The 12,026-nt window shown below is 35.8% G+C and overlaps 1 protein-coding gene across 2 annotated transcripts in view; it reads right to left on the minus strand.

The window, feature by feature from the left end:
• Nucleotides 1–208: 208 nt before the first annotated feature.
• Nucleotides 209–12,026, minus strand: part of BMPR1A (bone morphogenetic protein receptor type 1A) — a 37,183-nt gene continuing 25,365 nt past the window's right edge. Inside the window, exons 4-13 of one of the 2 annotated variants that reach the window (XR_006016905.1) lie at nt 11,741–11,843; nt 11,126–11,225; nt 10,224–10,323; nt 9,251–9,395; nt 7,955–8,147; nt 7,270–7,567; nt 6,593–6,768; nt 5,948–6,078; nt 3,416–4,839; nt 209–840 (exon numbers count right to left, since the gene is read on the minus strand). Coding sequence is in view for 1 of the 2 variants with exons in the window: in XM_042033257.1 (XP_041889191.1) it covers nt 4,714–4,839; nt 5,948–6,078; nt 6,593–6,768; nt 7,270–7,567; nt 7,955–8,147; nt 9,251–9,395; nt 10,224–10,323; nt 11,126–11,225; nt 11,741–11,843 (1,372 nt within the window). In the remaining variant the exon portion in view is untranslated. Of the gene's footprint in view, nt 4,840–5,947; nt 6,079–6,592; nt 6,769–7,269; nt 7,568–7,954; nt 8,148–9,250; nt 9,396–10,223; nt 10,324–11,125; nt 11,226–11,740; nt 11,844–12,026 lie in introns of both variants that reach the window. The other variant, XM_042033257.1, reaches the window with a different exon arrangement.

Raw genomic sequence — 12,026 nt, forward strand, 5'->3', positions numbered from 1 at the left:
AGAGTCTGAACTTAAGAGAGCTCCAAATAATTCTCAACACCATTGAACAATAAAAGCAATAATTAACAACTTATTGAGAGACTGGGGAGAAAAAACCATAAACGAGGTATGAAAAAGTAGGGAATTATTCAGTTACAGTATTATGATTTCCAAGTCATTTACATTTTTAAGGCAAAATCTTATAGTAACAAAACACATTACTAATGTGTACTAAAATAAGGTTATTTACTTAAAAATGATACATTGGACATAATCTGTGTACAGAACAAGCAATTCATGGTAAACTCAATAAGGCACCTTCTAAAGCAGATGCTGTACAAAATACATTAGTGTGTTACATTTTTAAAGTAGTATTCTACACTTCTGGCATATAACACACACAAGAGTGTGACCATTTGTCTTGTTCCACTCTTCTTTCATATTTTATTTACATCTTCTCTAGGTTAACTACAATGTTATTTATTCTTCTTGTATACAATATAGTACATTTCATTTTGGGCATGTCATGTCAGAGCACAAATGTCACTACATGATGTGGGCTTCTATAATTGCATTAAACAGTAAAATATTACAAAGCAACAATTACATTAGATTTGTCAAAAACCCAGAAGTAATGTGCCCTCTACTTCTGCTGTACAAACAAGGCGGAGCACCATGGCTCCATAAAGCACTGTACTGTGCAACACTGCCAGCTGCTTTTAGACATCACCCCTACTTGGAACAAAGATTGTGGGCACGGGATACAGACTTGACTCAGAGGCACTGTCAGGAGAGTGAGGAAAGGCTAAATCATTCTAGTATTCCAAAGAAGACGAGCATGTAACTTCCCTTTAAAAATACCTGCAATAGCAAAAGAATGTTTTTTAACTTTATATCTCTGCTCTTCAAACACTTTGGACCATTAAAATACAGTCTGTTAAGAGAGAGTAGATGAAATGTATCCAAATGATTTGTTTTATAAACACATTCAAATGGTCATTTAGATCAAGATCTAAAATTTGATTCTAGACTACTATGGAGGTAACTTAAAATATTAATTTTACATTTCATTCAGGACTTCAAAAGAGACTACTTAAGAAAATAATTGGGAAAAAGTGATGGATATTGGGAAAACTGTTTCTTGAGGAAAAATCACATTAATTAAAACTCAGAATAAACTCAAAGCCTAATTTTCTCTGCAGGAATATCACATTTCTGGTGGAACTTACAAGTTACCAGGAACACAAAAACTTTCCTTTTAGTTGCTGTAACAATAAGAATGAAGTAACTCCAATTATTTCCATCTAACTAAAATCACATGGAACAGGTTAAATAAACACAAAAAACCCCTCCATATGACTGTTTAAGAACTTCCAAGGCACAGTCTTGATACTCCCCAAGGTATTTTCCACACAGTTATTTTTGTATTTAAAAAAAAAAAAAATGAAAACACATTTGCCAGTTTCGGAGACAAATGCTTAAAATGACAAAGATGTCATTTTAATGGATGACAAATGCTTAAAATTTTGACCAACAAAATGAGATTAATCACAGTCAAATAAAAGAATCCTATTACCCTCTCTGACCTTAAAGGCTTCTGAACTCAACAGGATTGCATTAAACTACAACTTACCTTTGGAGTCTGCATTAACTATGCTTAATTATGTAAAAATTAATGGGCTGGCTTTGAGCACATTTATTTTTCCCAAATGATTGTTAAAGTACCAGTACAGACACCCTTTAGTGTTAACATTTTGTTGAGTATTGGAATCAAGGAAGCTCCTGTTCAGTGCAATAAAAATTACACATGCATGATACATTTGAGTATGAACAGAGTAACTGAAGTGCTGAAAAATTAGGTTTAAGGCAAAAAAAGATTTTTTTTTCCCTCTTGAAAAATCATCTTTGTGGCAGTCGGCTCCCTCTACATTAAAGTAAACGTGTAAATCAGTTTAGGTCCTAAGGTGTCTAACCATCCTATTGCCTTGCAAATGCCTAAACAATGGAAAAGAAAACCCGTGAAAATTTACAAATTATTGAAATTCATACTTCCAGCAGAGGCTTCCTGAAGACTTGGGAAAAATGAACTAAAAAAATCTTCACAAAACATGTCTACAGCTAATAATGATGTGGCAACTTCCAAAAGAAATGACAGCATATTCTACATAGGATGGGGTTAATTTAAACAGACCTCCATGCTTTGAAAGCTTAAGCTAGCAGGGTACCTAGATAAACATTTTTTCCTTCTTATTGATAAAAATTCTAGAGAAGGAAAAAGAAAGCTTATCCCTTACTGGTTTTGGCTTATACCAAAAAGTTTCCAACTACCTGTGCAAAAATTATGCGCGAAGACATGATTGACAATTTCAAAATCATCATATATTTCTTGGCAATGGACGGAGAAACTTTTTTTTTTAAAAGCCCTTTATCATGAGGAATGTGGCACAATATCATATATCTCTTGCTGTTTTCAAATAAGTTAAAGTTGACATACCTATGAACTTCTCAGCCAGATACATATTAATACTTAAAGGCATTACTAAACAAAAGTAATGACTTTATTTAAAAAAAAAAAAGTCCCTCGAAATAGCTAGTTTTCTATAAAATATGTAGAACTGTTAAATAAAGTCTGTACATCACAATAGAAAATAAAAATACTGCAATCTTTTGCCTGACCATTTACATTATGGGAACTACAGGATTAAAACAAAAAAGTAACATGCTAGAAGGTTGTAATTGTTCACAAATCACATTACTTCTGTGTTACATTGTTTCTATCAGTTGTATTTTCAAGGGAAATTTAAACACATCAAAACAATCTCCATGTAAATATTTCAAGACAACAAATAATCCGGCATAAATCAATCTGAAGTTTTAACATTTTTCATCAATTTTGGTATTATTCTTAACTTTTTTTCTTCAAATCTCAACTATGGCATGTGTGTGTGTGCATGTACCTAGGAGTAGGCATTTCTTGTTTTGTTTCTTTTTTTAACTAAAGCACAAAACACACTGTATAAATAACTTCCCTTTTTAAAGTTATCTAGAACAAGATTTACAGTACAAAGTTATAGGCACTTAAATTATCAAATAGATTCAATGGTTCCAATACTGTGTGTTCAATCTTCAGATGATTCATGCTTTGAAGCTTCAGCTTGAGTCATGGTACTATTTTCTAACTTCCAAGTAGAAGTGCCAAAGGAGTTATAAATCAATAATTCTGCCTTGAGTAACCTCATGGAGGGTTCTGGCTTGTAACCAACTTGTGTGGGTCAGTGGTGAAAATGGGGGAACTTCAGTTTCTTGTGCAGGTTACACAGTTGGCACAATAAAACCAAGTTTTGCAATTCCGCTAGTTTACTGTATATCTTCATGAATTAATTTCAATGCCATTCCTCCCAAACTTAACTAGAACTTAAAACACCCACTGATTTACCTTGTCTCAAATCTTCACTTCCACTAAGTGGCCCACAGATGTGGCCTCCTGTGTCTACATCAGAGCAACCCAGCTCCAAATCTTCTGCATGCTGTGTCTGATCTTCAACAGTTCACGTACCCAGTTCTCCTGGTCTTGACCTTTATTGCATTCTCTAATCTTCAGAGCAGTCAGAGCTTCCTGCCTTCCCTCTTCTGTAAACCAGACCTGTCCTCAAGCCTTGCAAAACTCACCTTCTGCCTAGTTTTGTCAAATGATGAAAGAGCACATTGCTACAGCTGACAAATCCCCTCCTTTGTGGAAAGAAGTTCAGAGCATGACAGACACCTATCAACTGAGTCCCAAAACAGCAGGAAGGCAAAACACATTGTCATTGGTCTTTCTGCTAAGATGTAAAGCATTTTATGGCAAAAATGCTGGTTGCATGTGGCACTGTGAAAAAATATGACAAATTTCAGAGATCCAGTTATGGAGCTCTTTCTAGACGGCAAGTGAGATGACCAAGGCAGCCTACAACTCTAGAAGAGATTGTTTCAAGCTCCTTACAGATTTAGGTAGGCATTCCTTAATTGATCAATGGTTCACATTTTTGCAGTTCTCCTCATGACCAAAACAAAACCAGAAAAAAAATTAAAACTGAGATTTCTGAAGATAACTTAATGGCAAAAGATTCTGTAGCAAATCTCTGATTGTGGAGCCACAAAATGCATGGAGCCCTGACCATAAAACTTTGTTCATTTAAATGGTTTCTTATATATTCCAAATGACAGCAAAATAATCCTGGCACACACATAAAGGCATAAAGAACTGTTAAACGGAGTAGTATCACAAACAGATTCATAACCTACAGGCTGTTTCACCAGAACTTGGTACGGACTGACTAGGTTTTATCAGGTAGAAGGCAAAAAAAAAAAAAAAAGCTTATATTCTCCATCTCTGTTGAATCCATATAGCTTGTTAGGCTTTCACAGAAAGCACTGTAATCTGAACATTCAATTCAGTACCCAGAGTTTTACTGGAGACTCACTAAGTATGATAGAAGTCTCAATGCAGCTCAAACCAAAACAAAATGTGTATTTTCTCAAGGCTGTCCATATATGTAGCACGTAGTGTGTAGAGGCTCTCAGTATCACGGTCTATGAAGTACTGAAAGATTTAATTAGCAGCCTGTAGAAGTGTGCTGAGAAAATATACTGAATCTCAGTTATTTCCTCTTTTCTATTTCTATCTTCCTCACCCACATTTGAGTGAAAAGATCTAGGGAGTCCAGCTTTGCTCTCCAAAGTCAATTTCCTATGTCAAATCTTTACGTCTTGTGATTCCACCATCTTGGCAAGTGTCTTCTTGATCCTCAAGGCAGTGAGCCTTGAGGCAGGATTATGAGCCCAGCACTCAGACATCAACTTCAATATTGCTCTTAAACACTGCAAAAGGAAAAGCAAAGGAACACTATTGTAACAACTGCTACATCCAAAGTGTATAGTTTTGGTTCACTGTTAAGCTCAAATTATAGAACTTTCAAGTCCAAAAATGTGCAACTTCCAAATTTTCTGCAGAATTGTTGGTAGAAAACTATTAAAGAGATCTACTGAAGGAAAAAACCCCAAACCCAATATCCACATGCCAATCCTCGTCTTCCCTCCCTCTCACTGCCTAGTATTACAGTAGCTGCATCTAATGAAAGTGTAGATTTAGTTTCCCAATGATGCATTACTAGATATTCTCAGTATAACTCATGAACAGTGGTACAAATATGGTAGCAATAAACAGAAAAATTTCCATGTGTATGACAGGAAACCATAGCAAATTCCTTCAGGGAAAACGAAGGTGTGGCAACAGTTCAACAGTCAGCAGTCCACACACAAAAAAAAAAAAAAAAAAAAAAAAAAAAAAAAAAAAGAAAGAAAAGGAGAAAACTAGGAATTCATAGAGGAAGAGAGGAAGTCAAGGACTCTGTGAAGAATGGATATGGCATATTTAATTTGCTATGTGAAATAGTTATGTCTTATTTACTGTGTTCAAGCTGTGGCCCTTTAAAAACACATCTAAATGAAAATACTTTAGTTACATCACAGATTGTACTGGGATGTAACAGTAAAAAAGGAAAAAAGGAAAGGGGAAATCCACAAAGGAACTGCTTCATCTTTCATGAAATATCTTATGCCACAAACCAATAAGCTATATACATGAAGACTAATAAAGCCAATAAAAAATTCTTTTAAGTTTTAGCTCCAATTAAAACTCTGAATATATTCCACTATCTAAAATAGATGATCTCAAGTAGAGCAGTATTCATACACTTGGATGCTGATTAAGGGTATCTTCCCCTCAGACCACTGAAAAGATACATTAAAAAATACAGTATTTTGAATCGATCTCAATCATGTCTTTCTCCTATTATTGCTGTGAGGTTTTCAAAGTACCAGAATATCTGAATGCAGTCCCTACTTCACAACATTTTAGTTATTAAACTAAAATACCCTCCTATATTAATGAACAAACTGAAGTAGATTTTCCTCTCTGCACACTCACTTCATCACTGTTCCATCTGTTCGATACCACTGGGCGTAGGCGTTTGACACACACCACTTCTCTCATGTCCTCATAGGATGGATCATTTGGCACCATGTCATAATATGGCAACTGATACTCTTCAACAATACCTGGAGATAATTGTGAAAGATTAAGAACAATTAAAAGAAATAAATCTATATATCTACTCTAGGATTTCCTTAGCCAGGAACAAAAATTAACTTTGTGCCAAGTTAAGCTCACCACACTGTTTTACTGTGTAAAAATCTAAAAATTTCACTACAACAATCATAAAAGCTCCAATATTATGATTATTAACTTTAGTAGCTACAATAATTCCTTGTAGTGCCTTTGATTTTGATACCAAATGCTGAATTTGGCTTTTTCTAATCCACTACATGCTACAAAGAAGCACACAGAAATATAAGATGGAAGAAGAATACAGGTGAAGATGTATAAGGATACAAAAGAAGAGCAAAAGAAAAGCCAGGATGAGTCACAAAAATATGTGTCAGACTATTACTACCGCTTTTAAAGAATACAAGCCTGATCATACAGCAAGCTAATTATATTATTTCCTGGTGAAGCATTGCTAAAGTGAGGGAAGGGCCTGGTAGATTTTATACAGAATATTTAGAAGTTTACCTCCTGTGACACAGCGCCGAGCCATTTCCCAAATGATCAGCCCAAAACTGTAGATGTCAGCCATGATGTACGGCTGGAAATGGTTTTTATTCAGGCTCTCATCCAGGACCTCCGGAGCCATGTAACGTTTTGTTCCCACTCTCGTGTTCAAGGGAACGTCAACTTCATTTGTGTCACTGTATGAAAACATTAGGAAGCTACTGAATTGTGGACTATTACAAGGTATGAAATACTGTATGGCACAATCACTAAAAAACCAATTCTCTGTCCCTGTAGAACTTAAACCAATAAAAGAAAAAGTATTTAATAATACCATTACAATATCAGATCTTCGATTATGTTTCAACTGCCTATATGCTGTTCAAATTTCCTATGAAAGAACTTATATGATTGCCATTACTGTAAAAGGCTAGTTTTGAATAAAAAATTAGTCTCCATTTCCTCTACAAAACTGTTATTTTCCCTAAGAAGAATATTTTCATTGTTTCTTAACAACCAATTTTCATCATGACGTCTACCAGCATTTGAGAACATTTTACTCTCAAAACTAAAAAAAAAAAAAAAATGAAAGCATGCAACCAAATGATTCCATCTTCCTTTTAACCTGGGTATCTGATGCCAAATAAATAAATAAATAAAATTACAATAATGTTTTCCCATTAGAGAGGATTTCTTACCTGTTGAACTTGACTGCAAGACCCAAGTCTGCAATGCAGCAGGTTCCGTTTTTCTTTATCAAGATGTTTTTACTCTTCAGGTCCCTGTGTGCAATCGCAGGCTTGCCTTGTGTCCCGTAGATTTCCGTGTGCAGGTGGCACAGGCCACACGCAGCAGAATAGGCCAGTTTGAGCAGAGCCCTGTTGTCCAGGGTAGTGCATTTCAGAAAATCATACAATGATCCGTTTTCATGATAATCCGTGATCAAGTAAAGCTGTGTCCAGGAGCCAGTGCCTTTAATATCTGCTGCTATGAAACCTATGGAATGTATAAACCAAGTTACTATTTATTTGCACATACATTTTTTATGCAGTAGATTTAGTAATAATTCCTACAGATATAATGTCTTGTACTGTATCAGAAGATATGTGGTCCCCTTATGAAAACTAATCATGTAGAATCTAGCTCTGATTCTATTTAATGTACATGAGGTTACCAGTCCAGCCTTCCAGCAAAGAGACTGCAGACATGTTTCCAACCAAGATTCTATCCTTCCAATAGCATTTTATTAGCACACATTAAGGGAAACCCATCTGGTTATTCCACAGAAGCTGCCTTAGACCCCTCAAGCCATCCATTAAGAGCTCCTGCTCCTCCACCCTCATGCCACCCCTCCAGTAGCCAAGCAGTGTTCTCCTGCCTTACCAAGGATGTTTTCATGTCGCATGAGGACAGTTTGGTAAATCTCTGTTTCTCGGAACCAGCTGGCTTCTTCTGTGGTGAAAAACACTTTGACAGCCACTTTTTCACCCCTCCATTTGCCCATCCACACTTCACCATACCGTCCTTTTCCAACTTGCCTCACCATCTGAATTTGTTTGGCAATAGTGCGCTGAACCTAAGGAAGACAAAAAAATAATTAGGAAAAAAAAAGAAAAAGAAATAAGAAGGTATAAGGTGGAGGAGGGAACAGCAGTTAACCAAAAGTACTTGGCCAGGCTATTTATCAAATTTGGATTGTTATAATTTTGATCCCATTGTAAAATTTGTTCCATGGAATTTTTCACTATTTCAATTTTGGACTCATTATTGCTGCCTCCAAGGTATAAAAATAACCCCAGAAGATTTAAGTCAGCACATCTTCTAATTGAAGGGTATGTTCTCTTGCATTTTATTTCTGATTTATAAATAGTCATCTGTCTCACTGGCTAATTTTTATGCAAGTATTATATAGGATGGTGAAAGAAAAAACTATGAACAACTATCACAAAATGGTTTGGATTGGTAAGGACCTTAAACATCATCTACTTCCCCCCTGCCATGGGTAGGAACACTTTCCACCAAAACAGGTTGCTCAAAGCCGCATCCAGACTGGCCTTGAACACTGCCACGGATGGGGCATCCACAGCTCTGTGAGCAACCTGTTCCAGTGCCTCAACATCCTCAGTCAAGAACTGCTTCCTATCTAAACCTACTATTGCATCCCATCTAAACCTACTCTCAGTTTAAAGCCATTTCCCCTTGTCCTATCTCTCTACATGCCCTTGTAAGAAGTCCCTTTCTGGCTTTCTTGTAGGCCCCCTTGGGTACTGGAAGGCTGCTCTGAAGTCTCCCTGTACACTTCTATCAGTCAATAAAAACAAAATCTATTTTAATGGTCAATGGAAACTAAGAAAATAAAATCTCTGAGTTCACTCAATTTGATACTTCTATTAGCCATTTCTTGCATTTTTATCTTAATGGCTGAAGGCTCTAAGTTTTCTTTAAATTTTGCTGACACCAACAGATTCTGTAACATACTCAATTGCGCACTTCATTTTAATTATGTGAAGATTGGCTTTAAACTTGTTCACTTTGTACTTCATCTTTCATCATAATGGCATATAAAATAATGAGCATTTTGTATGAGCAAACTGCTTTGTTCTAGGCATTAGATACAAACCAAACTTTGTACGTGATGGAGAGAAATCCAGTGAAGAAAAATCTTAGTTTATGATTTACCAACAGTGGCAGTCCTGATCCACTCCCAGAACTCTGTGACTGGTCAATAAGGTCTTTTAATGACTCCCCAGCTGGAATAAATGCTTCATCTTGTTCCAGGTCACGATTGTAACAGTGCCTCTTTGCCATCGACTTACAGTAATGCCTGCAAAAGTAACAGAAGTTAAGCTGAACTCCAAAACACTTAAAATATGTAGCAAACTGATCTAGGAGAAGAGCTATTTAAATATAGAAGTTTTCTCAAAAGAAAAAAGAGAATCAGATTTTACTGTATCTTTTTTCTTTTCCTGAAATTTAACTTCCATAGCTTTTTAATGTTAAGAAGCTGTTGTAATGCATGTACGGGTCTGTCAGTTTATTATGAGTTACATGGAAATCCAGCATTTTTAATACTCAGCTCTCAGCCAGTGTTACCAGCACAACATTGCTGATTTTGGTTTAAATGAACAGACAGAACCTCGAACCATGGCAGCTGAGGCTGACACAAGCAGCTTTCCTTGGAAACCTTTCCTGCTAGAACAGTGACCACTCCAGCACAGGGCTGCGGCTGCAGAAGCACCTGAATGAACTGCCATAGTTCAGCTGGACAATTACTTAGTTTTGAAACACAGCAGATAAAAGAAAATCTCAGAAGCAGGTGAAATTTAACTGTTGAAAGTGACTGAACACCCAAAGGCACAAAAAGCATGAAGATATTCCTGTTTACCAGCTGCTATAGCATCAAAGTTCTGTGTAGCTTACAAAACTGTAAATACTTTATAGCCAGGGAAAAGGACCAAATTCAGTTAAATTCTCTGCCATGAACATTTCATTTTACCTAGTGATGGAAACTGCTACCCACAGAAATGTGAAATTAAATTACAACTGCTTCTAATCTACATATGATTAACTGTGAACATTTGCAAAGTAACTGTTCTGTTTACACAGATTTGCAAAATTAAAAATGTTGCCAATAAAGAAAGTGCTTTCTTACTTGTAACAAAAGCAGCTAAATAAGATGACCATGACAATTATGCAGACTGCCATAGAAATCAACACTGCCATCCAACGAATGCTGCCATCAAAAAGTCCATCTATTTGACAAAAAAAAGAAAGAAAAAAATAGAAAGAAAAAAAGGAGAGTTTCCAAAGTCTATTAATTAAACATATACTGTAAACAGTTTATTTAGGTATGTTTTCATATACCGTGTATTGAAGTAAGTATTTATATCAGAAAAGCAAAGATAAATTCATTTGGATGATGATAACGGAAAAAAAAAAAAAAAAAAGGATTTTGGAGTTGTTTGTTTTGGTTGACTCTTGCTGGTTAGAAATAGAAATTAAGGATTTAGAGCAGTAAGATTCTGAGAAGGTATAAAGCAACAGTTAAACCAGTATGACTTGCCTAGCAATGAATGAGTAAGCTCATGAAAACAAACTATTTTCACTGGGAACAACAGAAAGAAGAGAATGAGTTTGCAATAAAGAGGTGTTAACAAGGTCAGAATACTTCTTTTATGATGGCATTCATAACAGTAAAAGCACAGCAGAGATTAAGAAAAACATTTTAAAAAGAGATCAGACTGTGGAAACTGAATAAAAACAGATCAAAATATCACATGTAGATGAAGATATGAGCACACTAAAAACAAGAATAAAAATACCATGAGTGACTGATGGAGGAAAAGATTAACTTGAAAGTGGCAAAAAAAGAAAAACTGAAAACAGAAAATGAAGTGTAGTACAGAGCTTCAAACAAAAATTACTTCATAAGGGAAAAAACAGATCTGTGCAATACTGTAATCATATTTTCTCCTTACTTCCACTGTTGATCAGGAAAACCAGAACCTACACAGCATTTCTTAGTAGCAGTGTGAACATACAGGAGGTGTTTACCTGTACTATCAAGAGGTGGTAATGTTGGTTGCAAATCCTGATTGCAGAAATCCGTACGACAGCACTCAATCGTTCGACGTAACTGTGCTTTAGGCGAGTCCTGTTGAAGGAGAATTGGATACACATTTGGATTTTGAAGCTAAAATGGGGACAGGGCAGGGGATGCTACAGCTACAACATAGCACAGACAAAAGTGTAAGCTATTTTATTTAGAAGGCACTTCAACCACACCATTTAATGTATGAGATCACTCTGCAGTGGCAGACAGACATCATCTAATCTCTGAGTGCCTACATTTGATCTTGCATTTTTTTATATTTCATGAAAAGCATTTCATTGAACGTTTTTTACTTGTTGAACAGAAATAGATGATTTTTACTTAAGTTGCTATTTCATACATGGGAAAGGTCTTGAGCTTAGTCAAAACCAGTTAAATCATATGTTAAATAAATACTGCTCTTAAGACAGAAAACCCAATTTCTTTAGAAGTTTTTCTCTTATACTCATCATAGCAGCACTATTTGCTTTAGAAACATCTTCAGAATGCCATATAAAAGAGGGAGAGGCATAAAAATGAAACCAAGTAAGGCATTGGTATAAATCTCATTTTGTCACCTTGCACTGGAAGTCTGAACCTTCATACTTCATGCACCCAGAAGCAAGCGTGGGCTCTCCATGTTCATCCTCCTCAATGATAGCAAAGCAATGCCCATTAGTTCTGGAATAAACATATCATGTGTGCTTTACCAGCATGTTTGTCATTTAATATGCAGCATTAGTTGACCATGAACCCATTAAGAATTCTAGAATGAAAACTTCTATAAAAATTCTTTTAACACAGGGGTTACCATCCAGGTTGAGAATAAAAGACTCCCACAGTATTCTCAAGTAGAACACTAGA

Source organism: Corvus kubaryi, unplaced genomic scaffold (genome assembly GCF_017639235.1).
Source record: "Corvus kubaryi isolate FWS band 111438036 unplaced genomic scaffold, C.kubaryi_AGA036_p1.0 37357, whole genome shotgun sequence".
In the NCBI taxonomy this organism is placed as follows: domain Eukaryota; kingdom Metazoa; phylum Chordata; class Aves; order Passeriformes; family Corvidae; genus Corvus; species Corvus kubaryi.